A 27,971-nucleotide genomic window follows, 5' to 3' on the forward strand; every position below is an offset into this window, starting at 1 on the left:
GTGTCCTCCTTAGAATAAGGACAGTAATAAGTATAAACTGACAAAAAAAAGTAGCCTCCCACAGACAGACGGGTATTCATTTATTCTGTGCTTAAAAAATAGTCACATGGCAAACAACTAGATGAAACACAAAAATGATCTCACATTCTATTTGAAAAAATAACAAAGAGACGTCATAAAAATGAATTTACCAAACAGCTTCATTTTCTCATTCTATTAGAATTTAAGTTTGGAATTTTACATCAGCCTTGCAATAAAGTTATGTGCGGAATATGAGCTGCCATCTGTGGAAGTATAATTGACAAAAAGGGTATGATTATATAATCAGAACTGTCAAATTATCAACAAAACTGGTAGGCAGTAAAAAGAATATATGTGCAGTCTTGTAGAAGTAATAATGGGCTTAATTGTCATAGTTTGCTTATGCTACTTTGAAAGGAGGTAGGGAATAGCTACTGGGTGTCTATGCTTGGTCTCTAGTTGAGAAGGGGGTTCATCTGTGTTTATCCCCGGTCAAATCCATTAGCTGTGAAACCTGAAATCAAAGTTAGACCAGAATATCAACGTTAGTAACATGACAGAGTTATAACAAATGCATATCAAACTCAAATGGAAATGGTCTTCAGACACGTTTGAGGAATAGATAGTGATCTCGTCATTGTGCATTTCTCCTCAGCAGGAGAAAGCTTCTGCAAGCCAAGGACAAGTGCCCAGGAGGGCCTATGAATTCTCTTTTCCATTCCCCTATGTAGATGAGAGAGAGGCTGTGGTCCCATGATGCCCCTCTCTTCTCACCACTACCATCAAACACGCTTTCAAGTAGCTCTTGTGAGATCAATGAATGCCTCAGTCATTAATCACATGGATGGCTAGAAGCTGCTCACAATAAGTTTCCTTGCATGGATGCCTATCCGCTTCCTAGCACTGACATGTTTATGGACTCATTGTAAACAGAAACTTTTCAGGAAATTGCAGTCACCTTATTTGACCTCCTTCCCATGCTCTGATAATCAGACATGGTTTGCCATTCCCACTGAATGGCTACGCTAAGCCACTAGTCTCAGGTGCTCTAGGTGTAGACTTAAACATGATGGAAAAGATATTTTCTAAGTGGGGAAGGATGTTGCCTAATAAAAGTATTGTTTATGATATAACAGAAAATGGCCATAAAAGTCAAGCGACTGAAAGTAATAGGGACGTATTTCCCTCTGCACTGATCTCCTGGCTGTAATTAGGTTCTGACTTTATCTAATAAATACATTCACTGTCATTACAGGCTGCTCTGAACTTAAAATAACCTAAGTAACTTACACTCCATGTACACACAATTTCACTTTAAAAACGATCCCAAATATTGCACACAAACTGACCCACATACTTCATATGCTTTTCGCACATGTGACTTAATTTATGCACATATTTTTTTAGATGAAAAATCAGTTTATGGACACAATCCCTGTACAATTTTATAACCAGCGATTTGAACACAAAGCACGAGTGTATGCACTTACAGGACTTGTTATAAAATCGGCTGTTCCACTGCAGGGCAGTCTCTGTGTAACCTTAGATTCTGAGTGGTTTTCATCTATATCTTGACTCATTTTCTCTTGCTTTGACTCAATATTTAAGTCCTAGCTTGAGCAGCATTTACATTACAGGCCGAGACCCCTCTCTTATGGCCTCCAAGGCTGTTGGTAGCATCCCTTGACTAAGCCCTGTCTCTCTGCCTGTGAACCTGTGGTGGGCCAGCAGGCGGAGGCCACTATGCCAGGGATAACATACCCATATAGATTTGGAAACAGATACTGCAGTCCATCACCTGCCATCGGAGGAGGATCCCGGGTATTGCCAGTGCTTTTCTGGGAATTCCACTGCTGGAAGGAATAATTAGGCTGAACAAGCGGAATATAACCCATCAGAGGGGTGTAAGGAGACCTTAACAGCTGCTGTGCTACTTGCTGGTGGCTGTATGGACTTATCTTCAAAAAAGAAGAAGCAAAAAATGTATAATGTATCGCTCTATGTTACATACGTCAGAAATCTTATCAAGGCATTTTAGTACCATTCTAACATAAACATGACTGGTGTCCCCAAGGGCAGGACAGTAACTGCAGAGCATGTGTCAGCGATCCCATACCTGACCAAGGCTTCTGAGGGTGGATGCTACTGTTTCCTCATCCTAAAGAATTGTGGTAAAATTTAATTTGACGAGACACACTTAGTGGGATAAACTGTTCCACTGACACAGATTTGCTTTGAGTACAGAGCTGTGGCATCACTTTTCCCAAACAAGGTGCAGATCAGATGCAGGTAACAGCAGAGTCAGGTGAACCCATGAGGTAATTAGGACATAAAGGTAGAAGTGGTGAGTTTACTGTTAACGTTGTCTCCAGGAAGCTGTAAAGGAATGTGTAGGTTTGGCTATTGGCGAGGCAAGGTACGCTGCCATCCTGGAGAGGCCTTGCCTGCCTCTCAGAGAAGGTTTATTGGACATAAAAGTAAAGGCAGGGGAACTCTGCAAAGTCAATAGTCAAAATGGAAGGAAAATACCAAATCATGCAGAAGATTTACTATAAATATCCAAACAAAGGAACATTATTGCTACCTAATCACATTACTTCCAGGAGAGATATAGTTTTATGCCTTCTGTGCAGTTAAGTCATGCTTCACATTCTGAAATACATTATTTTGATATATTGTAATGTATGCACTACCTTGTGTTTCTATAATTCTGTAGGAAGTGTACAGTATAAATAACATGCTAATGTAATTTGCTGGATCTTAGATCCATGGAAGGAATGGTTATGTTGTTAGCTTAATGGACACAGTTGGCATGCACTAGCATGGCAGACCTACCCCATCGCGAGCCATCGCGGCATCTGATTCCCGGTCTGATTTGGACTGTTCATTTTATGGGGCCATCTTGGAGCCCACTAAGATCTGTATATTTCATGAAGTTCCTTATTGATTAATTGTACTTTTGAATGGGGAAAACACAAAAAAACCCAACATAATGCTATGAAGATCTAGGCAGGCATTCCTATTTGGGCAAGGAGTTGATGGGCCTTGTCAGAAAAAAAATAAAATAAAATAAGAGGCAATGCAGAAAGTGCCTTCAGCTACGTTTTTTCTTGCATGGATACAGAACCTCTGCTTAGCACTTGATAGAGCTCTGGAGCCATCTGGAAGTAGTGGACTAAGGCTCAAGGTTACCATGCAGGCTCCTAAAAGGCAACTGACGCCACCACTGGCCACCATAGGCAGTGAGTGGCACAGAGTAAGTAGCAAGCATCTCCCGAGGAAACTGGGCCCTAGGGTTGTATGAGCTCTGCTTGTGTAATACAAATCTTCCTCTTCCCGTCCCCAAAGACTTTTTATGCACAGATGCTTCCATGTGAAAGAAGATGATTGGTAAGGACATACATATATCTGAAGACTGTTTAAAAAAAATGGATATTTAACTTACAGGCTAATTTTAAAATGAGCACATGCGTGTATTAGCGCACAAGCGGAGATACGCTGAAATTTAAAAATCACGCACGCAGCTGCACGTATGATTTAAAATACACCTGGTGCACATAAGTATGCTCCTAATTTTAAGCGGTTGGTTGAGCAAACCTCCTTCGCGTATCTTCCATGGGACTTTGCCGGCTCTAATGTGCGCATTGTAAGCAGATTTTAAACCATGCTTTACCAATTAGTTCACCAGTTTATCCAGTCAATCTCCAGACCCCTCTGGATCTTCATCCTGCACGTCCCCCCCATTGACAGGGACCCCCTCACCCTGTCGTGTGAGCCCTAAAACACCAGAACTGCAGGGTTGCTCCTCATCTCTTTTCCACCCCCTCAGTTTTTGCAAGCGCCGACGTACACGTAGATTTTGGCTTTCAAAATCTGCGATGCTCGTGCGCGGCCCAGGTATGTGCGAATGTGGGCATTTCAGCAGAGCAACGTTTTAAAAAGGGTGTCACTGTTCTTTCAAGACTAGATAGGGTACAACTTCTATACAATCCTACGTTTCTAGATGATTTTCAGAAATCAGCCACTTGTTAACATAGCACATGGTGTTTGAAGCAAGGTTAATCTGCAGAATAAGGAAAGCACTCTGCGCTGATTTCCGTACCTGTCTGGAGTAGCAGCCTAACTGGGGGTGCAGGGTCTGAGGAAACGGGAGGCGCGCTCTCTGCTGGTACAAACCCTGCCAAGCAAAAGGTTAAAAGCAGATAAATAAAAAAGGGGTTCAGTGGAGCCAAATCTACCACCTTTTGTCCATATAAAAAGTGTAAACAAAAATGCTTGTTTGCCCCCTGTGCTAAAGAAAGATCATTTGCAGAATACAACATGTGGGTGTGATATCTCTGACTGAACAAACAAAAAAAGATGTTATAATACATGAGATTTGAAGACCACATAGATCATCATAGTTCCCAGAAAGAGGCCTGTGACATCTCAACAGGGCATGAACTATAGCATTCAGCAGCCTTGCAGCCTGAAGAGATTCGTGTGGCGCATTATTGTAAACTCACTGCAGATATCTGCATTGGATTTTGTGCTACAACAGCTTTCACTTCCAACCCTTCTCACTGCTTCATTCATGGGCAAAACAAATCTAATTATTAAACAATTATATATTTGTAACTATATATAAATACTATGACGCATGGGAAATTTTATTCTGTCTTGTTTTAGTTTTCGGATTTGGTTTTTGGCACAGATATTTCCAGAGGTACCGTTAATTGGAAACCTACACCAGAGTCAGTTTACCAGCCATTGTTAAAGGGTTACAAGTTAGTGACAGCAAGCAATCAGAAGCAACATCTAGGAGCATCACTGATTTGTCCTTTCCTAGTCATGCAAACAAGGGATTTATTTAAAGGTAATTTAAAAACGCTAGACAGACCTGAAGGGTTATTTAATTGCAGTAAAAACTTCCATGAAGAGCATTTGTGTGAATACAATAACCTTGGCTATGTGACTCAGCCCTGATAATTACCTGGGTGCTCTATGTTTAGTGTTTTACAACCTAATTATTCACAAGTAACAGTTATTTTGGGTTGTACACTATAGAACTGAAACAATTTGGCTAATCCAAGGCCACAAGGTCCTGATCCCATTTCAGCTTTGTGTTAAATCCTGTATTTTATCTGAATTAGGGTAATGAATAAAATAGTTTGTACATTAAAAGCTAAGCAGCTCTGCATTGTTAGGTTTTGCTAGTGATTTTTTTTCTTAATGCAATGCCAGACTTTCCTTGGTGTGAAGATGACCCAGGTATCGTTGCTGTGTCTCAGCCATGCATGCAAGCTCCTCATCTCATCCTAAAGCTGCAACAAAGGAAGTGCCTTCCAGATTGATGTGTTCCTTTGTAAAACACTCACAAGGCAGCAAAGACCTTTTAACAGTAAGAAGTTCTGCTGAAATAGCTTTTCTGTACAAGGGCGCCCTACAGCATGCTATTGAAAAGCATTGCTCTGCCACGGTCATGAAGCTGCTTCCAATTAAGCCAGGAACGAAGAATCAACCTTTCCAACCATCTGATTTGGTTATTAGTGTTCCATGCAGCCAATTACAGCATCAGAAAGCCTGACAAAACATCCTGGGAAGACTTCATATGGGATTGCAGCAGTGATGGATTTAGGATTTAGCTTCCTCCAAGCACTGTAAGTACTGTCGCCCTCCTCCCCCCGCCAGATAACAGAGCCGAAAATCTAAGTCAAGGCCTTCTTGGCTCTGCTTTGTCGGGCCCCAGGCTCACCTCATCCCCTCATGTTTATTTTATTTTTATTTAACCATATTCGTTTGTGCCATATCAGAATATCCAACATAGTGAGGCACAATAAAACAAATTACAGTATACAGAAAAATAATAAACATAAAAACAAAATAAAATACTTAAAAAGAAATTAAAAAACATTCTGCAAATAAATTAAAAATGTAATTCTCCCTGAATGGCAGGAGGAGAAGGGGCAGAGCAGGGAGGAGGGCAGTTTTATTGCTCTCTCCCTTCCATTTCGAACCCTCCCTTCCAGGAGAGGGCTGTTCAGTGCTGAGTGAGATTCAGCACTATGGGAGGGCAGTAAATCTGCAGCTGGCCTGCAGCCCCCCCCCCCCCCCCCCCCCCCCAGATGTTTGCCACCCTAGGCCCAGGCCTGGATAACAGAAGCAAAATGATTAAAGGTGAACTCAGACTTGTAGCTGCGGAACATTATTCATCCCTTCCCCCTCAAAAAACTTGTATTTCTTTTGTTTTTGTAGCATAAACCTGACTGCCCCATATAGACAACTGGTTGTCTATTTATGCTGTACGCTTCTTCAGTATTTCTTTTGTTAAATGCGAAAATTAGAACAATTTTACACTCAAGTTATGGACTCACTAATCGTCTTTGAAATTTAAGCCTCAGGCTCAGGGCAGCCGGACTCTTTCCAGAATAAGAGAAATGGTGGTGTTGGAGTAAAGTCATTGGAAGAGGTTTTGGAGACTGACATCTGTCTGAGCCTTGAAGTGACAAAGCATAGTCGCAATGGCCACGTTTTGCTTGCAGAATCAGCTAGCGTTAGCTTACCTGGAACTGTGAAAAGTTTGAGTGATTCGGAAGATGGCCAGGTGGAGGAAAATTGAGCAGGAATGGCCGGTTTAATGCTGCCGAGATGGACGTGGCACTGGTACGAGCAGGGAAAGTGTGTCCGCAGAACTTTACATTATTCTTGTCTGACGCCGCACTGCTGGTTGCTAAAAACAGATAATTAAAATACAGATTCTGTATCGGAAGTAGGCTAATGAAAAAAATCTGGGCTTTACAGGGCTTGGCATTCAGGCCGCAGCATGAGAAAGTGTGGACGTTAGGCTGGCTCTGACTGACATCTCCGTCACAGGCCACGCTAACATCCACTGCTGCTGGCCCTCCTCTTCCCTGACAGCTGATGCTTCATCAGTTCGGGTGCTGGCATCCTTCCCCCAAGCCCTTCCAGGATCAGGACACATTCTAACATCACTAAGGAACTCCAGGAAGTGAAAGTAACTCCCTCCTGTGAACATTACTTAACGTACATTACTCGTGCTCCGTACCCGGTTCACATACCCACACTCTTGCCTTATTGATTTAGTCTGACTTTGGTTTGATAACTTGCTAAAGGCATTGGCAATTTTTGTCATTTTGTTGAGCTCTGCTGTATAAAGAGTTGTATTTGAATTAGTACCAGGGCTGGAGACTGTATGCATTCTCTATAAGACACACTGAAGTAAAATTTAAGACCTGAGCGCACGTTTGCCGGCGCGCGCACATAGATGCATCGATTTTATAACATACGCGCGTACGTGCGCACATATGCACCCGTGTTATAAAATCGGCTGTCTGCGCATACGTGCATGCACGATTTTATATTGACGCGGGCATGTGCGTGCGAATGCCGTCTCGAGCATGTAAGTGGGAGGAATTTTAGTAAGCGTGACGACGCAATTGGCCTTTTTCCCAGTTCGCCCCAGTAAAGGAGAGGACTTCCTAAACCCCCTAGCTAACTTGCCTCCCTTTCACCCTATTACCCCAGACCCTTTAAACCCCTCTACCTAGCGTAATTGTTTTGTTACATGACTTACACACTGTCCATAGAAGAAGTAAAATTATGTGGTATGGGACCCTGGCGCGCGCTTGTGTATGTAAATACTTACGCGCTGGATTCATGCTACAGAGCTGGCCCGCCCATGCTCCGCCCATGCTCCGCCCACACCACGCCTCTTTTCCGCCAAACCTTCTTTATCTGCGTACCAGGAGATACGCATGTGGCCGCGGGCCTTTTAAAATGCACATGGCCCGCTCGCGTCCGAGTCATGCACCTATCTCCCGGCTTTGGCGCGCACAGGGCTTTTAAAATTCACCCGATTGACTCATGTTCACTTTTGAGCTGATTAGCGTTTATCCTGTCTCTCTTCCTATGAAGAAAAAGCCTGCCAACCTTGCAGCCAAAATTTAAGTCTAAGAGAGACATTGCTCAGCGAGCATCGGCCACAGGTCCTATAACAGTTTTCTTGTCTTTCGTTCTATCTCTAGGCTCTTTCTTCATTGTCTCAGAATACAACAAACCTTTGCTATGGGACGCAATGCCCATGTGCGGGGCGGTGCGTTTCTCTTCATGCCACCAAAACGCTGCTAAAGTGGCAAAGTAGAAGGATTTTATAAAGCAATACAATGTGAGCCTTAACAACACCAATGTGCACCCTTATTATAAACAGTTCACAAATTCAGATGCACGTGAACACGCTCTCGGCGCAGAAATGCAAATATATCCACTTAAGTTTTGCTGATGGTTTCGCACACGTGACAGATTACGTAGCACAAGGATGGTAAATAGTTTTTAATTCCAGTGTCATAAAGTGCCAACCATCTGGAATTAGGGTGATGGATGGCAAAGTCTGTGGGACTTGAATTTCATTTGGGTTTGTGACTTTTGAATGGCAGTCAAACTGGCTATGAGTACCACCTTGGTCGTGCATGCCATAGGGTCATCATCACTTGTAATGTAAAGTCACAATTTGGCAAACATTTGGTGGATTCCAACTAGTAGGAATGTTACTGGATTGTGGTAAATCTGTGAGAATTCTGCCAAACGTTTGGCAAATTTTTGCAAGTTTTGGGAATGTAAAATTCCTTGATGAGGTTTGAGTGAAATGACTAGACTTCACCCTATGGTCCAACCATTGTTAGCTGCTTTCATGTGCAGTTGGCCATGCTGATACCAAAACAACCCATGATGCACTGCCCACCTAGGAGGATGGTTCCCTTACTTTTCATCCCGATTCCCTCAGCCTCTGCTTTACTCCTGCCAGCTGGCTGCCCATCAGCATTTCTTGGTGCACCGACGCACTGATACAGAATGTTCTTGTCTGGCCACGTCGACATTTTTATATTGTTACAGACAAACGCGTTGGTCTGTTTGACATTGCCGAGGCTCTCATCACACATGGCATCCTTCTTAATCTGGGACAGCTGGCACCCACCGTCATCACTGCACTTATTAGCCTCCCTCGCACTCTGGTTTTCTTCTGCAGCAGAAAAAAAGACAGAGAATGTATTACTTGTACGAGCATAGAAGTACAGATATTTCTTGTTTGAGGGTTGGATGGACCAAAACATGGCTGTAATTCATCTGCAGTCTCTGACACCATCTCCAAATGTTTGGAGACCTAAACTGAGTGATTTACAGTTAGAATTCATTTGTAAGCTTGTTTTCCCCTCTCTGCTGGGAAAGACTTTAAATAAAATGCATTATATTATTACAGGACCAGCAGTGCACTCCACTGTAACCTGTGCAGTACTCTTGCTTCTTCTGTAAGCGGGTCTGCAGGGAACAGTAGAGAAGTGGGCAGCTGGGTTTAGTTTGTCACTATATGTTCCCTGCTTGTGTGAGGACGAGACAGCATCATGATAGATTTTAACATCTCTCCTTCCTCACTTACTTTGAATAATATGTATTATAAGTCGTAATGTGTTCCATGAATAACGCTTATCCTGATAAGAGTGGTGTCTCTCTTCATGGCAGGGGCTTTCAGCTTCTCTTTGTGTTTCTAACATCTAAAGAAATTGTGAGAAGGTACTCTTATGCAGATAAGAATCTGTATAACCTGTGCTTTTTACCATTTCCTCTTGCCATTCCTGTCCTGCATGTTAACACAGTGATAAATGCACATGCTAGATACGTGCATGGTTTCCTTTGTCTAAGACCTATGCTGTGCTTCTGTTGTACCAATGTTGTACATTTAAGATGATTGATACATTTTATTGTGGATCTCCTGTTTCTCTTTTATCAAGTATTACCCTAGAACCTTATTTGGAAGGGAACAATATAAATTTTCATTCCATCTATAGTAAATGCAGATACCGGCATTGGTAGCATGGGATCTTCTTAGTTTTTGGGCACTTGCCAGATACTTATGGCCTGGATTGGCCACTGTTGGAAACAGGATGCTGGGCTTGATGGACCCTTGGTCTGACCCAGTATGGCAACTTTTTATGTTCTTATTATCAGTAAATTGGACAACCTCTATGTAGCCAGTCTTTACTTAATGAGCTAAGACAGCTAGGCTGAAAATTAAACTGCGTTCGCAATATATGGTGTTCACTGCGGCATCCCATAATCCATGCCATGCCATATTCCTGTCATCCGCAATGCCCTGTCAATGGTGGTCTGCAGTATACAGTCATTTGAAATGGAGCTACTGATTTCATCATTAAATCTGTGGAAGGTTAATATGAATGTATCACTCCAGCATGATGCATCTCACTGTGCTGGGATCCCAGAATGCTAATGAAGATAGACTAATCGCTGGAAGTGCAACTCTAATTCCTTCCTCTGTATACAATGAAAAGAGATATTGCATTCATTGTATGGAGCCTGTGTCTGAGCGTGCAGATCACCCTGACGATTTTGCTGCTCATTCATTCCTTTTATTAATCAATACTTTAGCTGCCGCTCTCTTAAGATGGAAAAGCATAAATGTGTAGAAACATAAAAGCGAAGGTGAGTGCAGGCTGCAGGGTCAGGGTTTGAAGATGCTGTAAGGAATAATGGAAATTCCCTCCTTCTCCAGCTTTAGATCATATTCCGGGATTCTCAGGAGACATCTCATGGCTGGCACTTGTCTCCTGTTCTTCTTTTGGCATCTACTTGAGTTTGTCTGGAAATGGTTTTGATTGTGCATACCCGCTTGATAGCCAGGGTACGTTGCATATGATCTCGGTCAAACGTATGCAAGCCTCTTCTTAATGCTTGCTTCTTTCTGGAGTTCATGAAATGTAATATACACAGGCAACATTTTTAGGTGTGCTTGGAAGTTTTCTTTAATTAGACTACTTTGTGATGGTAAATGCTCTTCAGATGTGCTTTTAGAGCTGAGGTGCGCATGCTTATGTTGAGTATAAGTAGGGCTGGAAATGAGTATAGTCAGCAGACCTCCTCTGATTGAGCCGATTATGACTCTATACACTTGAAAAATATTTTTAGAACGAGAAAATCAGCTAAAATTGGCAACAGTGTTTTATGTGATCATGTTGTTTTTCGATATGATGACTGTCCTGTTAGCTTTCCACTACAGTCTGTCAGCAATCTACACATTTATTCACTGTTTTCTCACTACACAGTCAGGTTTTATTTTTTTTTTTTTATTAACAAAAGTCCTGGGATGCTTTTTATCAATCCATTCGATCACTAGTGGAAAGATGTTGACTCACTTTTTCTATATAGGAGCTTAAGAAGTGCCATGGCGGGTCAGACCAAGGGTCCATCAAGCCCAGCATCCTGCCTTCGACCATGGCTATTGAAAATACCCGGCAGATCCTAAAATAGAGATCCATTCCCTGTTGCTCATTCCAAGGCGGAGGAGGTGGTGATTGACAAGTCGGCCTGGCTAATAATTAATAGACATGTTCTCCAGAAACTTCTCCAAACCTTTTTATAAACCCAGCTATATCACTAACCTTAACTACAACTAACCCCCTCTGGCATCAATTCTAGTTTAATTGTGCATTGACTGAAAAAAACTCATTTCCAAATTTGCTTTAAATCTACTACCGGTGAGTCTCATGGAGAATCCCCTAAACCTAATAGCACCTGAAAGGTTAAATAACCATTCCCTATTAACCTAGATCTCTCAGCCACCTCTTTTCCAAGCTGAAGAGGCCTAACCTGTTTAGCTTTCTTCACCCCCTTTATCATGTTTATTGTTGTTCTGCTATAGAGCGCACCTATAGAAATATTTTCAAAGGGGGCATAATAAACAAAAAGAAAATAGGAATGTATTAAAAGAAAATCAGGAGAGAGGCAAATTGCTACCTGCTATATCTTTTTTGATGTGGGCCAACCAAAACTGCATGCATCACTAAATTTGGTTGCACCATAGATTTATACAGAGGCTTTCTGATATTCTCTGATTTATTTTCTTTTTAATAACATTCTGTTTGCTTTTTTGCCTGGCACACACTGAGCTAAGGATTTCAGTTGTCTGTAATGACTCCAAGATCTTTTTCCTGGGTGGTTATTCCAAATATGGAGCCCGGCATTCTGTACCTGTAGTTAGGATTATTTTTCCCTGTCTGCATCACTTTGCTAGTGTCCTCATTAAATTTAATCTGCCATTTGCCCAGTCCCACAGTCTTGCAATGTCCTCCTGCAATTCCTCACAGTCGGCTCGTGTTTTAATTACTTTGATTTATTGTTTAGATCATTTGATTAGATACCTAATTTCCTAAGAGCTCTAACTATTGTAGAATAATACATAACCATACATAACCCATCAGAAAATATGTCTTCAAATTAAAACACAGAGTTAAAACAACCATTAAACAAAAAACAGAACATCCATTCCTTAACTGATATTAATTATCTAAAAAAACAAAACATGCTTTGCATGGTTTCCTAAACATTAACGGCCTGATTTTTAACCCCCCACGCACGTAAAATCCAGGGGTAACGAGCGCAACTGGGCTTTGCACCCACTGCTCGCATTTTAGAAGGGACCTGGCCGCGTGTGTAACCTCTGGGGGCCGGGGGCCTGTTCGGGGCGGGGCAGGGGGTTGAGTGGTGTCCCAAGACTTCCGCGGCGGCCAAGTTAAAGAAGGTGGGGAGGAGAGGGGAAGGGTAGGGAAGTTCCCTCCCTGTCCGTGCGGGCGCTTCTTTTAAAATCTACCCCTAAGAGGGTAATTTTATAACTGTGGGCACAGAGCTGAAGTCTGCAAGTAGAAAGATCTTGCAGACCTGAGCCTGAATTTTCATCGTGGACTTAGGCTCATATGTGCGCTATGAAAATCAAGGCAGACTTACGCATGCACATTTACACCTGCTCTGGAGCTCATGTTTATGCATGTACTTCTGAAGACTGAAGAATGCACATAAATGATTTCCCTGCCCCAACTCCATTCCCCTGGAATGGCTATTTTATTTTTAGTGCACCGAAAAATACTCAGGTACTTTTACATGCACGCTCCCACTACCACCACCACCAAGTCCATTTATGATTGCAAAACCTTTTGAAAATCAGGCCTTTAGTAATTATCAATTATTCTCAATCCTATGGTAAGCAAGTTCTAAATTTTTGGACCGATCTACAAAAAAGCACATTTTTGAGTAACAGTATACTTTGCCATAGAAGGAGGAGGAAGGACTAAAATCATCAACCAGAGAATACAAAGCCAAAGTTTATACCATTTGAATTCCTCTTTCAGATATATTGGCAGAATTCCATAAATGGCCTTATGAACCAGCAAAAGAATCTTAAAATCCAGTTTTTCAATAGGCAGCCAATGCAGTTTTTTCTTTTAACCCTGGCATGAAATGATCACATACTTTTAGTGCCAACAACAACTGAACCTGGACATTGTTTAAAAAAACCTTCTTGGAAGCTCAGACCAGATGTATTCCACGCATTAAAAAAAAGTGGAAGGAAAGCCAAATGACTACCATAATGGTTAAAAGGTGAGGTGAGAGGGGCTATTCTAGACAAAAGAACATACTTCATTAAATGGAAAAGGGATCCGAATGAAGAAAACAGGAAACAGCATAACTGGCAAGTTAGATGCAAAGCATTGATAAGGAAGGAAAAGACAGAATTTGAAAAGAAGCTCGCTATGGAAGCAAAAATTCATAACATTTTTCTCAGGTACATTCAAGCACAAAGCCTGTGAGGGAGTCAGTTGGACCATTAAATAATCAAGGGTTAAAAGGGGCACTAAGGGAGGCAAGGCCATAGCCAGAGAGATTAAATTAATGTAAGATGTAAGACAGATACTCATGCTGGAAGTGATATTTAAAGGTGATGATTCAGAGGAACTGAACCTGGACGATGTAATAGGGCAAATTGAGAAACTAAAGAATAATAAATCACTTGGACCAGATGGTATACATCCCAGAGAGCTGAAAGAACTGAAAAATGAAATTGCAGACCCTACTATTAGTAATCTTTAAACTCTCATTAAAATCAGCTACAATACCTGAAGATTGGAGGGTGACCAATGTAACGCCAGTTTTAAAAAGGGTTCCAGGAGTGATCCAGGAAACTACAGACCGGTGAGCTTGATGTCGGTGCCCGGAAAAATGGTTGAAACTATTATAAAGAACAAAGTTACTGATAGTCATAGTTTAATTGGACAAAGCCAACATGGATTTAGCCAGTGGAAGTCTTGCTTCAACAATCTGCTACATTTTTTGAAAGGGTGACCTAACTATTAGGGATGTGCATTCGTTGGACCATTTGTTTCATAGGTACGTGTATCTCATGGATTTATGGTATGCGCGTAAGAATGGATGGTACACGTGTAACTCGTTAATAAAATATGCGTGTACCATAAACTCACAAAGTTCGCGCCTATCGACAAAATTAATCAAACAAATGGCCCAATGAATGCACATCTCTAATTAATATGTGGATAAAGGTGAGCCAGTTGACATAGTGTATCTGGATTTTCAGAAAGCATTTGACAAAGTACCTTAAGAATGATTCTTGAGGAAATTAAAGTATCATGGGATAAGAGGCAATGTTCTGTTGCAGATTGAGAACTGGTTAAAGATACAAACCAGAGTAGGTTTAAATGGTCAGTGAAGAAAGATGAATAGTGGAGTGCCCAGGGATCTGTATTGGGATCACTTTTGTTTAACATATTTATAAATGACCTGTTCTTCTTATGTTCTTATGTTCTTAGATGGGAACGAGTGAAGTGATCAAATTTGCTGATGATACAAAATTATTCAAAGTTGTTTAATCAGAAGAGAATTGTGAGAAATTGAAATTAATGTGGACAAGTGAAAAGTGATGCACGTAGGGAAGAGCACCCCAAAGTATAGCTACACAATGCAAATCCCCATCCAGGAAAAGGATCTAGGCATCATCATGGATAGTATGTTACAATTCTTTGCTCAGTGTGCGACAGTGGCCAAGAAAACAAATAGAATGCTGGGAATTATTAGGAAAGGAATGGCGAATAAAAAGAAAATATCCTAATGGTGAGACCACAACTTGAATATTGTGTACAATTCTGGTCACCTATCTCAAAAAAGATATAGCAGAACTGGAAAAAGTACAGAGAAGAGTGACCAAATGATAAAGGGCTGGAGAAATTCCCCTATGCGGAAAGGCTAAAGAGGTTAGGACTCTTCAGCTTGGAGAGGAGATGGGAGATGAGATAGAGGGCTATAAAATAATGAATGGAGTAGAACAGATAAACACAAATCAGTTGTTTACTCTTTCAAAAAGTACAAAGACTAAGGGACATGCAGTGAAGTTCCTAGGTAATACATTTAAGGCAAATAGGAGAAAACATTTTTTACTCTATGCATAATTCTGGAATTTGCTGCCAGAGGATGAGGTAAAAGCTGTTAGTGTAGCTGGGTTTAAAAAAGGTTTTGGACAAGTTCCTGGAAGAAAAGCCCATAAACCATTATTAAGATAGACTTGGGGGAAATCCACTGCTTATTTCTAAGATAAGCAGCTTGAAATCTGTCAACCATTTGGCATGCTGCCAGGTTCTTGTGACCTGGATTTGCCACTGTTGGAGACAGGATACTGGGCTTGAATCATCTTTAGTCTGACTTAGTTTGACAAATCTTATGTTCTTATGTTTTTAATAGCAGTATTCTGGACATATTAGAATCGAACTGACAAACTTTTATTTACCCCAATATATAAAGCATTATAACAGTCAAGCCTACTAAAAACCAGAGCCCTAATTATGGTAGCAAGATGAAGTTACAAATAAGACGCAATAGCTAGAAGGAAACCATCATTACAAGGTTAATTTGAGATCTTATAGAGAGTAGAATCCAAATCTTTACTTCAGCTCTGTACATTCCCAGTCATCAGGGATGGTCAAGATAATTTATTTATTTATTTATTTAACACTTTTCTATACCGACCTTCATAGTTAAAGACCATATCAGATCGGTTTACATCGAATTGGGGAGCAATAACAAAAACAGTAGATTTAACCGGAAGAACAAAGTTACATACAACAAGGATAGAAAACTTGGAAGCATAGACTGCTGGAGAAATAAAGGTCTAGGAACGCCGTAAACAAAAAGAATAAACTATTGGTGAGATAATGCAACAGATAATGCAACAGATGGGTTATAAACCTATGATAGCTTAGACTTCTAGGCATTTAACACCATTGCAGAACATGTATGTCATCAGCATAGTTTTCAGCCCATTCCAAACTCATTAACCAAGTACCCTAACAGTTGGACAGAGAAATTAAACATCATGGAGAGGAAGACAGAGGTTTAAGGTATCAGGGCACTGCTGCTGGGTTTGGAGCAGGCTGGACTCTGGAATCTGGCTTACACAGGAACAGGGCTGGCCAAGCATCAGGGTCTTCTGCCCGAACCGGCCCCCTCTCCCTCGGATTGAGCCCTCAGTTTCTGGTGGCTGGCCCTACTTGGCAGGAGGTGAACTCAGGAACCGAAGAAAGGGTCACCCACCAGGGCAGAGCTAGGCTGCAGAAATACAGACTGGGTGTTGTGTCCGTCGGTACCCGACACCCTCTCTCTGCCCTCCTTACCTCTTTGGCGCCTCCCTCTTCATCCGCGGGAAGATTGGCTGCCGCAGCGTTGTTCTGCCGAAGTCCTCCGGCGTCCCCGGACCTGCTGGACGCTGCAAACCGCCATGTTTCCTGGAGGCCTAGGGGCGCGCATGGCGCAGCCCCGACTGAAGTACCGGCGATGGCGCGAACCTTGGGGGCGTCCCCCGAAGTTGATGTCACCCGTGACGGATATATAAGGTCTTAGAATTTGCTAACAGATTGAGTTAGCAAGGGTTAATCTACCTAAGCTACTCTGCCTCCTCGGACTTACTAGGGGTACCCGCTCCTCGGGGGCCTCGCTCTCTCCTTTGTTTTTCAGGTGACAGTCTGGAACCGGTACTCGCTCCTCGAGGGCCCTCGTTCCCAGACTTGCTCCGTATTCTCTTCTGCCTGGAAGTCATCGCTGCCAACTACATCAGTGAGTTACCATCGCTCTCTCAGAGCTTTCCCTGGAACCAGGTACTCGCTCCTCGAGGGCCTATACATTCCAACTCCTGGGCTTCTATGAGACATTGTGTGAGTGTTACCATCTGGTTCAGTACATGAACTCTGCATACCCTGCCTACTCACTATATTTCAGTTTCTCTACAGCTCATCCTCCAGGGATCGCTGTTCCAGTATCTGAGGGTCTACAGCCCAGCCGGGCACTTCCAGCTCACTACTGCCACCTCTGGTGGTTCAGTATACTGTCTAATAAAAGAACTAGTGTGTGTCTATGTCTCCTAACTCTGAGCCTGACCGGTGGTCCCTCTCGGGATCTTCCCCCGGGGGCGAGGTCATCTGCCACCGGTCCAAGGATCCACCCACTACTCTCCTAAATAACAAAACATTGCTAACTCCTAAGCAGACTGTTAACTCCAAATTGAACACAGGGAAGAGAGAGTTGCCCACAGGAAACACGAGACAGGGATTGCACCAAAAATATGATTGAACAAATACACTGCTAGACAGACAGGGACAGGATGAACACGTAAGTACCAGGAAGCCACAGAGTAGGGCCAAATAATCCAGCACAAACAAACACAAACAAAAGATAAAGCTACAGTACTAGTGTCCCAATACAAAACTAAACAGAATAAAAGCAAACAGGGCAGAAGAATACAGAGATCAGAAGGCTGCAATACTGGGGCCAACTGCAAGGCCAGCGTAGCGTAGGGCAACAACGAGTAACATAGATGACTCCAAGCTAAGGAGTGAGTGAGGCAGACTTTTAAGGCTGAGGCAGTGCAGAGAGCATGGCCTCCATAGGGCTTGGATGACTGAGCAGCAGGGAACATGGCTACTGAGGGCCCCTGCTGGTGGGAGGGCAGCACCGCACACAGGCACTTACATTAAGGAACATTAATAACGTTATAGGTACTAATCCTCGTTGTATTCTATGATCAAGAAAAGAGATATACCAAGACCTTACCCTCCCAGATAGACCCAATCTCTGAATCAAAATAAGGTCTACCATATTGAAAGCCAAGGAAAGATCCAATAACACCACTAATGAATCTTTCCCTTCCTCGAAACTCTTCCTGAGACTATGCAATAAAGAAACCAAAGAGGTTTTATCATCTGCAGACTTGATCACTTCACTCAGTGCTCCCTTTTCCATATCATTGATGAATAAATGAAACAGCCCTGGTTCCAGTACAGATCCCTGGGGCTTTCCACCATTCACTGCTCTGCACTGGGAAACTGACCATTTAATCCTATGCTTTATTCCTTATCCTTTAACCAGTTACCAGTTCACAACAGGAGGACACCTCCTATCTCATGAGAACTTTATCAGATTCCTTCTGAAAATCCAGATACACCATGGGGGCAATTTTTGAATTGGCTACAGTACTTGCAGATCTATGGGTAGTGAATTTTCAAAGGGAAAGTCTCCACAGTGTGTTAAGAAAATTTGGGGCTGGCTGGCACCCGGGGTGCTTTAGGGTCTGTGGACTTTGCACCGCACCTGAATGTAATCCGCTTTGAAGTGTCACAAAAGGTGAAAGTAAATGTAAAAGGTCATTACTATTGTTGTCATCATGCAGTGAAGCTTTGCCAGGTGCTCGGCCTGGTTGTGTAATACAGAAAGTGTTACTGAAATGAGAGGTGAAGATCACCTTACCTATGCTGAGAACCCCCCCGCCGCCCGGCTCGGCGTCGGCTTTCAGGCACATCTTTGCAAACACGGGAAGCTGACGCTTGTGGCCAGGCGCCTGGCCTTCCGCTGCCCTGCCAGGCAGCAGTGAAAGCGGCAGGGCAGCCTTCTTTCCGCTGGCCGAGCTGAACATGCTGTTTTTCAGGAAGTCCTTGATGATTTTGGTCTCCTCCATCACCATCTTGTTGTCGGGGGCTTTGGAGCTCTCGATGTGCTTGAGCGGGAAGTGGGCCAGCAGGTACGTGATCTCCTTGTTGGAAGCTGAGCTGGTGCCACCGCTTCCGTCTGCCAGCATCATGCTCTTGAGAGAGCACTTAGCTGGGCGAGCCGCGCTGGGGGCGGCAGGTTTCGCGGAGAACTGGGGCTCGCAGTCTGGCCGCGCTTTCTCTTCCCTGCCTTTGCAGCCGATTATTGACTTCAACATCTTCTCCACGGCCATCTTCTGATCCGCTAGCTGGTCTGGGGAAGGCAGGGCTAGGCCGCTCTGCAAGGGAGATTGGTAAACATCTGGAGTTGTGTTTCTGCCGTCATTGGGATGTAAGATTTTCACCTCCGCTTCACTGAGGTTCTCTTTTGTGAGGCTCAGGTACTCTGCTTCAACGAGGCGAGAGATTTCATCCTCGGCGTTTTGCTGCACGGGTCTGTGTGAGAGAGAGAGAGAGAGGGACTAATGTGATAGAGAGAGACACTAAGTGATTTATGTAAGCACCCAAGAGGCTCCTGGACCTCTCTCATTCCCCTTCCCCTCAACAGAAAGAAATATATTATCTAGGTTAATGCATGCAAACTATTAAGCACAGTGCGGAGGACTTCTGACATGAAAGTCTGGGCAGTAAATTTGTATGCTAGTGAGAGATTATTTTTTCCCTGCACATTTGGCCTTCCAGCTCTGGTGGACTTCAGCACCATGAGCCTTCAATCACAACTACCTGGAGAGCTTTCCCATTGTTTTGTAAGCCCCCTCCCAACTCTCTTAGTCCAGCCATCACAGTGACAGGGGCCACAAAGCACAACACACTCGGGAACCCGGCTAAAATGGACTCTAGATTACCAGATGTAGCTGCTGTTCGGTGGCTGGGATTCCCTCTACCAAACCCATCCCAGAAGGGACTGGTAATGTATCCCCACCTAGAACCACGAGGAGATAAGCTGCGACACTATAAAGTATGATCCTTGTAAGCTTTGATATTCCCTATCCAAAATAGTATAGTCAAGCACAGCTCTGCGGGGGTGAAAAACACATATGGGCTCCCAGAAATGGTATGAAAAGTGCTCTATCTACCAGATATTCTGATTCTGTTGTTTTAATCAGTGTAATGGACCCGTTTTTTATTCCAGCTGCTAAGCCGGTTGCCTGTTTGGTCTTGCTTTCCTCTCTTCCCCCTGCAGTAATTACCGAATCTATGAATCACAGGCAGGAATGTGCTTTGTATACTTTATCCATTTCTATTTCACGACCGGGGTAATAAAATAAAAAGCTTTCAGAATCCCTGAAAAGTGTGGACTCCTGTTCCATGGGACCTGCTGATGAGAAAGCTGCTCTCTGCCAGTTTAACTGTAAGAGGTACATCTGAGGCGCTTGCCCGGAAAGCAATCAAAACTTTCCCCCACTGCTGCAACATGAGCCTGGCACATGGAAGATTCCCGCCTCCTCCCAGTCGTGGAGCTCCCACCCCCTCACCACTCTGTGTGCCGATCTCTGATTGGCCCTACAGAAGGTCAGAGGGCAATGTGAAGCAGAGGGAGCTGGGAATTCCTGAAATTTTGGGTGCTTTCAGGTTTGCTTATTTCCCGCAAGTTTGGCCTTGTTGTTATAGCGATTAGCTTGGGGTTTGTTTGCATTCGCCGGTTGCTTAGAATTGTGGGGTTTTTTTGGGCTTGGTGGGCGGGACCTGTGCCCTTCTGTTCCTGTGATTGGCTGCTGCTGCTGCCGACGAGGCCTGTCCATAGCAGTGGCGCAGCTGTGGGTGCACCCTCTTTTCATTCAGGCCTGTAAGAAGCAGGTGTCGGGGCACTGGGGCAGTCCAGGCACTCGGGCAGGATTCCAAGCAGCAGAGGGCAGTGCCGAGTGCAGACGGAGAAAGTTGCCTTGAGGCCAGGCATGTTTCTGGCAGCACGGGTCACCGCCAGAGAAGCACGTGGGCAGACACGGCACAGCAGAACCAACCTGACCTAGGAGGATCAAGCAACAGTGGTGGGTGACCAAGTCAGGCACCAGTGCGGCGCGGTACTCTGGCTGCCTTGCACCACAATTTTCTGTACCTCGAGAGGAGAGGAAGCACTGAAGGGAGTGAAGCACTCAGCTGGCAACAGTTAAACAGGTCGTGCGCAGAGCCTAACGCACAGGCTAACGAGCTCTTGGACGTGCGTTTTGGATGCGCTAGGCTAACACCCAATGCAGTAAGGGGATTAGCACATCCAAAACATGCGCACAAATCAGCCTGTAGCTAATAACGCTCGTCATATGTAAATGTATGTAGATGAGGCTATTAGCTATTACCTCCGATGCAAAAAATCACTGTGTGCCCGATGTACACATTGTAAGACGGAAAACTTAAAGGCAGCCCCAGGGCTGGTGTTAAGTCTTACGCGCTATGAGCCTTCTAAAAATAACACCTCGCAAAGCCACAAAAAGCCCAAAATACTGCTTTTCCGTGGTTCCTCCTACTTAGTATCGTCCCCATACTAAGTAGGAAGAACCAGAAGAAGCAGCATGAAAACAAATGTTTGCCGGCAGTCAGGTCAGGGAAACGGATGCCCATTAATTGAGCGTCCACTTTCCTAACCCGTGCACAGCCCCTTCTCCTGGGAGCCCGATGCCATGGACGCGCTAGGGATGCAGAATTTATCCCTAGCGCGTTCTTTGTAGCATGACCCCTCATTTAAAGAATGCATTGCACACCGAGGAGAGGTGGCTGGGCGCGTGTTCGGAGAGAGTGCGCTCAATTATGAGCGCCCGTTTTACATAAGCTGATATTGCATCGGCCTGAAAGAGAATAGGTACCTGGAGGGGTAGAAATGAGTTGAAGTGGGCTGGAGACGTATTTGCAGGGGGTGGGGAGGGGGGAATGAGTGTGAGGGAGTGGGAGTGGGAGACGTGCTTGGAGAGGGTGGGGAGGGGGGAATGAGTGTGAGGGATCGGGAATCGTGCTTGGGAGGGGGGAATGAGTGTGAGGGAGTGGGAGATGTGCTTGCAGGGGGTGGGGAGGGGGGAGTGAGTATAAAGGGAGGGGTGGGGAGGGGGGAATGAGTGAGGGAGTGTGAGACATGTTTGCAGGGGGTGGGGAGGGGGGAATGAGTGTGAGGGAGCGGGAGACGTGCTTGCAGGGGGTAGGGAGGGGGGAATGAGTGTGAGGGAGCGGGAGACGTGCTTGGAGGGGGTGGGGAGGGGGGAATGAGTGTGAGGGATCGGGAGTCGTGCTTGGGAGGGGGGAATGAGTGTGAGGGAGTGGGAGATGTGCTTGCAGGGGGTGGGGAGGGGGGAGTGAGTATAAAGGGAGGGGTGGGGAGGGGGGAATGAGTGAGGGAGTGTGAGACATGTTTGCAGGGGGTGGGGAGGGGGGAATGAGTGAGGGAGTGTGAGACATGTTTGCAGGGGGTGGGGAGGGGGGAATGAGTGTGAGGGAGCAGGAGATGTGCTTGCAGGGGGTGGGGAGGGGGGAATGAGTGGGAGGGAGTGTGAGATGTGCTTGCAGGGGGTGGGAGAAGTGCTTGCAGGAGGTGGGGAGGGGAGTGAATGTGAGGGGAGGGGGTGGGGAGGGGGGAATGATTGTGAAGGAGCGGGAGACATGCTTGCAGGGGGTGGGGAGGGGGAGTGAGTGTGAGGGGGTGGGAAGGGGGAAGTGAGTGAGGGGAGGGGGAGTGAGTGTGAGGGGAGGGGGTGGGGAGGGGAGGGGGAGAGTGTGAAGGGAGGGGGTGGGGAGGGGGGAGTGAGTGTGTATAAATACATTTTAATAAAAGTAGTTTTAATCTCATGTGTTTTGGACCTGTTCATTCAGCACTACCTGCTGTCCCTTGTTGCTTTCTTTTTCTAAATGTGGTGAATGTATTTTGGCATGAGGTTTGATTTACAGTGCAGCTGCAGTGTTAATATAGCTCTAAGAATATGTATATCTGTGTGTATAGTATAGATAGATATCCTTTCTAGCTACGCTTCTTTGAGATATCTATCTGTATCTATATACTGTATATATTATATATTACACAGTAATATACATACTCTACATATATATTATATATATATAATATTATATATCATATACTGTACATATTATATATTAATATATTACACTGTATAGTATAGTATAGATAGATATCCTTTCTAGCTATGCTTGAGATATCTATCTGTATCTATATACTGTATATATCTATATTTATATGTCTGTGTGCATGTGTATAGTATAGATAGATATCCTTTCTAGCTACGCTTCTTTGAGATATCTATCTGTATCTATATACTGTATATATTATATATTACACAGTAATATACATACTCTACATATATATTATATATATAATATTATATATCATATACTGTATATATTATATATTAATATATTACACTGTATAGTATAGTATAGATAGATATCCTTTCTAGCTATGCTTGAGATATCTATCTGTATCTATATACTGTATATATCTATATTTATATGTCTGTGTGCGTGTGTATAGTATAGATAGATATCCTTTCTAGCTATGCTTGAGATATCTATCTGTATCTATATACTGTATATATCTATATTTATATGTTTGTGTGCGTGTGTATAGTATAGATAGATATCCTTTCTAGCTACGCTTCTTTGAGATATCTATCTGTATCTATATACTGTATATATCTATATTTATATGTCTGTGTGCGTGTGTATAGTATAGATAGATATCCTTTCTAGCTACGCTTCTTTGAGATATCTATCTATATACTGTATATATGCACAACATGGCTTCCAGTTACACTGCCTTATTGCAAAGTCTGATAATGCCCTTAATAATGTTTTCACCTACAAAATTTATTTTTAAACTCAAATGTTTAGTAAACTAAATGTCAGCATCTGAAAATAATGGTAGTAAATTGCATTCTGGTGTAGTCCCATGATAATAAGACAGCTCCTGTTGTGGGTGGTGTGCTGTTTGCAGTAGGTGCATTTGAGCACTAATGTATAAACTGAAAGTAAATTGTAGTCGTTTTTTAAAATTTTGTATGTGGCTCCTCACACCTAACCCCCAGGAGAGCCTCTGTTTGTAATAGTCCAAAATTATATCACAGGTGGTATTCTTACTTAGCTATGATGTCATGCGTGACATCACACATGCAGGGGCTTCCTCTCCCCTGCCACAGACAATCCCAGTATAATCAAGAAGGTAAGTGTCAATGCACGGAGCGGCAGTAGCCACAGAGGCGTTCAAACACTGCACGGAGCGGCAGTAGCCACAGAGACGTTCAAACACTGCACGGAGCGGCAATAGCCACAGAGGCGTTCACGGAGCGGGATGCCAGTGGCCAGTAGTTGGTGTTCCACCTTCACGGAGCGGAAGGATGGAGGGCTGCTGTTTCCAAAAAAATAAAAACAGGGGTGGGTAAGAGCATGGGGCAAGGGGGTGGCCTGCTTGTTACAGCGGTTGCTACCCCCAATTGAGCTGGATGTCACTTGGATGCAGATTCAAAGTTGCTCTCTAAATTGGGTGGAGGGGAATTAGGGCTGGAGGGTACTGGAAGCCAATAGTAACAGGTGGGAGAGAGAAAAAGGGAAAAAAAATGGATAAAGTGCGTAGCTTGCTGGGCAGACTTGATGGGCCGTTTGGTCTTCTTCTGCCGTCATTTCTATGTTTCTATGATGGACACCTCGGAGCAGCCAAAGAGAATCCCTGTTACTTCTGTGATTGTGCTCAGTCCCTTCCTGTGTCTGTCCACTCCCGTACTGCTTCAGTGGGGGCTCAGGGGCCAGCCTGCTAGCAGAGCAGAGGATAAATACTTAAGTGTTTAATAAGTTCCTTTGCCTGCTGATGGTGCTCAGTGCTGTACTGTAACACTGTACCCTCTGAGAGCTGATTTTTTTCAGTCATTTAGATTAAAGGGCTCCCTGTGCTAAACAGCAGCGCTACACCAGAGAGCATGGAAAGGATTTGGCTGATGACTTTTCATTTGTGTAGATTGCAGTTACTGTGCAATCTCTATGAAGACCCTCATATTTTTGTATCTTAGGGTCTTGTTTGCCTTGCTCTGGCCCCTTCTCGTATTGATAAGTAATCCATCAATACGTGCAGTAAATATTAGCAAGGCTTCTGCAGACAAAGATTGCTGAGCTTGTTTGCGGATGGTGTCTAAAAGCAGTTAAATCCATGCTCAGGGTTTTCAGTCGCTCCTGGTATAAATATTGTGAATGCTTATTCTGGAAGGCTCCTGAGGAAGCTGAATGTGTCAGCTGTCCCCTGGGCTTCAGAGTGCTACACGTTGTGAGTCACCAGCAAGCATCTGACACGGGAAAGCTGAGCCCGTGCTGCTGCCAGCTCTACCTTTCTTTCTTTCTGTGCTTCCAGCTCCCTCAGAACCAGCCCAGTCATTACCATGGCAGCCCTCTCCCCTCTCCTTACTCCCGTGAGTAGGTGTCACCCTCCCTCTAATATTCATTACATCTCTTTTCCCCTGAATTCCCACCTCTGTTGTCTCTGCCGTCTCCTTTCCAGACTTGACACTCTTAACAGCTTCCCTGCTGCTCTCTCTGAATCCCCTCATTCACTGCGGTCTATGTCAAGCAGGCCCACTTAGTTAGCTATGAACTTATTCCTGAGTGAGTGAGTGAGTGTGCATCTCCCATCAGGCATTGAGGTTTATGTGCCTGAGCACATCTGTGCCAGTCAGAGCTCCTCACACTTCACCATCACATTGGTGCAATCCTAAACCCCCGCATTCCCCCACCCTGGCAAGATCCTCTCACTCTCCTATCCCCATCAGTGGAGGGAGAGGAGAGGCAAGGCAGGGAAGATGCTAGGGGCAGGCAGGGTGTGTATAGATGCTAGGGGTAGGCAGGGTGTGTATAGATGCTAGGGGCAGGCAGGGTGTGTATAGATGCTAGGGGCAGGCAGGATGCTAGGGGCAGGCAGGGTGTGTATAGATGCTAGGGGCAGGCAGGATGCTAGGGGCAGGCAGGGTGTGTATAGATGCTAGGGGCAGGCAGGATGCTAGGGGTAGGCAGGGTGTGTATAGATGCTAGGGGCAGGCAGGATGTGTATAGATTCTAGGGGCAGGCAGGGTGTGTATAGATGCTAGGGGCAGGCAGGATGCTAGGGGCAGGCAGGGTGTGTATAGATGCTAGGGGCAGGCAGGATGCTAGGGGCAGGCAGGGTGTGTATAGATGCTAGGGGCAGGCAGGATGCTAGGGGCAGGCAGGGTGTGTATAGATGCTAGGGGCAGGCAGGGTGTGTATAGATGCTAGGGGCAGGCAGGATGTGTATAGATGCTAGGGGCAGGCAGGATGCTAGGGGCAGGCAGGGTGTGTATAGATGCTAGGGGCAGGCAGGATGCTAGGGGCAGGCAGGGTGTGTATAGATGCTAGGGGCAGGCAGGGTGTGTATAGATGCTAGGGGCAGGCAGGATGCTAGGGGCAGGCAGGGTGTGTATAGATGCTAGGGGCAGGCAGGATGTGTATAGATTCTAGGGGCAGGCAGGGTGTGTATAGATGCTAGGGGCAGGCAGGATGCTAGGGGCAGGCAGGGTGTGTATAGATGCTAGGGGCAGGCAGGATGCTAGGGGCAGGCAGGGTGTGTATAGATGCTAGGGGCAGGCAGGATGCTAGGGGCAGGCAGGGTGTGTATAGATGCTAGGGGCAGGCAGGGTGTGTATAGATGCTAGGGGCAGGCAGGATGCTAGGGGCAGGCAGGGTGTGTATAGATGCTAGGGGTAGGCAGGATGCTAGGGGTAGGCAGGGTGTGTATAGATGCTAGGGGCAGGCAGGATGTGTATAGATGCTAGGGGCAGGCAGGGTGTGTATAGATGCTAGGGGCAGGCAGGATGTGTGTATAGATGCTAGGGGCAGGCAGGGTGTGTATAGATGCTAGGGGCAGGCAGGATGCTAGGGGCAGGCAGGGTGTGTATAGATGCTAGGGGCAGGCAGGGTGTGTATAGATGCTAGGGGCAGGCAGGATGTGTGTATAGATGCTAGGGGCAGGCAGGATGCTAGGGGCAGGCAGGATGTGTATAGATGCTAGGGGCAGGCAGGATGTGTATAGATGCTAGGGGCAGGCAGGATGCTAGGGGTAGGCAGGGTGTGTATAGATGCTAGGGGCAGGCAGGGTGTGTATAGATGCTAGGGGCAGGCAGGATGTGTGTATAGATGCTAGGGGCAGGCAGGATGCTAGGGGCAGGCAGGATGTGTATAGATGCTAGGGGCAGGCAGGATGTGTATAGATGCTAGGGGCAGGCAGGATGCTAGGGGCAGGCAGGGTGTGTATAGATGCTAGGGGCAGGCAGGGTGTGTATAGATGCTAGGGGCAGGCAGGATGTGTGTATAGATGCTAGGGGCAGGCAGGATGCTAGGGGCAGGCAGGATGTGTATAGATGCTAGGGGCAGGCAGGATGTGTATAGATGCTAGGGGCAGGCAGGATGCTAGGGGTAGGCAGGGTGTGTATAGATGCTAGGGGCAGGCAGGGTGTGTATAGATGCTAGGGGTAGGCAGGGTGTGTATAGATGCTAGGGGCAGGCAGGGTGTGTATAGATGCTAGGGGCAGGCAGGATGCTAGGGGCAGGCAGGGTGTGTATAGATGCTAGGGGCAGGCAGGGTGTGTATAGATGCTAGGGGCAGGCAGGATGTGTATAGATGCTAGGGGCAGGCAGGATGTGTGTGTATGTAAGTGTCTGCTGCTCTGTACCACATGCAGTGAACGTGCTTCACCTGTACCTGCTGCCACATTAAGTCGCGGCCCTCGCACGCGTCCGGTAGGGGTTTGTGGGACTCTGTCAAACACTCACTCTTCCTTGGAGTGGCTGCCGCAGGCACTGTCCCCCCTGCTGTCTCCTTGCGTGGGGCACTTACAGGCCGGCGGCTCCGGGAGCGCCTCCTCTCGACTTTTGCTTTTCAGTCCATCGGGGAGGTCCTGGACCCGTTTCCAGATTTCGTAGCAGGCTTTGTCTAAGCTGTCTTGGGGCGTGTCCTGGTGTATCCAGATGTAGCGGGGGAAAGGCCCTAGGGGGGGTGGGTGCCTGGGGGAGGCCTGAGTCTCCAGCACGCTCAGCTTGGTCAGCATCTTCCTCTCTCTTCCACTTTACAGAGAGGGGGGCAGA

General features: G+C 45.2%; 1 protein-coding gene across 2 annotated transcripts; it reads right to left on the bottom strand.

Annotated features, from left to right (window-relative positions):
* Window positions 1-91: 91 nt before the first annotated feature.
* On the bottom strand, window positions 92-27,971 carry C11H1orf94 (chromosome 11 C1orf94 homolog). Of its 2 annotated transcripts, none has more exons than XM_029571418.1 (7): window positions 27,660-27,971; window positions 18,664-19,337; window positions 8,780-9,037; window positions 6,564-6,730; window positions 4,124-4,198; window positions 1,820-1,979; window positions 92-535 (listed from the first exon to the last, which is right to left on the bottom strand). In XM_029571418.1, the coding sequence occupies exons 1-7, from the start codon at window positions 27,932-27,934 to the stop codon at window positions 504-506; spliced, it is 1,641 nt and encodes a 546-aa protein (XP_029427278.1). In that variant the 5' UTR covers window positions 27,935-27,971; the 3' UTR covers window positions 92-503. The 2 variants fall into 2 exon arrangements, with proteins under 2 accessions (XP_029427278.1, XP_029427277.1); XM_029571417.1 differs by having other exon boundaries at window positions 1,783-1,979.

Source organism: Rhinatrema bivittatum, chromosome 11, assembly GCF_901001135.1.
Source record: "Rhinatrema bivittatum chromosome 11, aRhiBiv1.1, whole genome shotgun sequence".
Classification (NCBI taxonomy): domain Eukaryota; kingdom Metazoa; phylum Chordata; class Amphibia; order Gymnophiona; family Rhinatrematidae; genus Rhinatrema; species Rhinatrema bivittatum.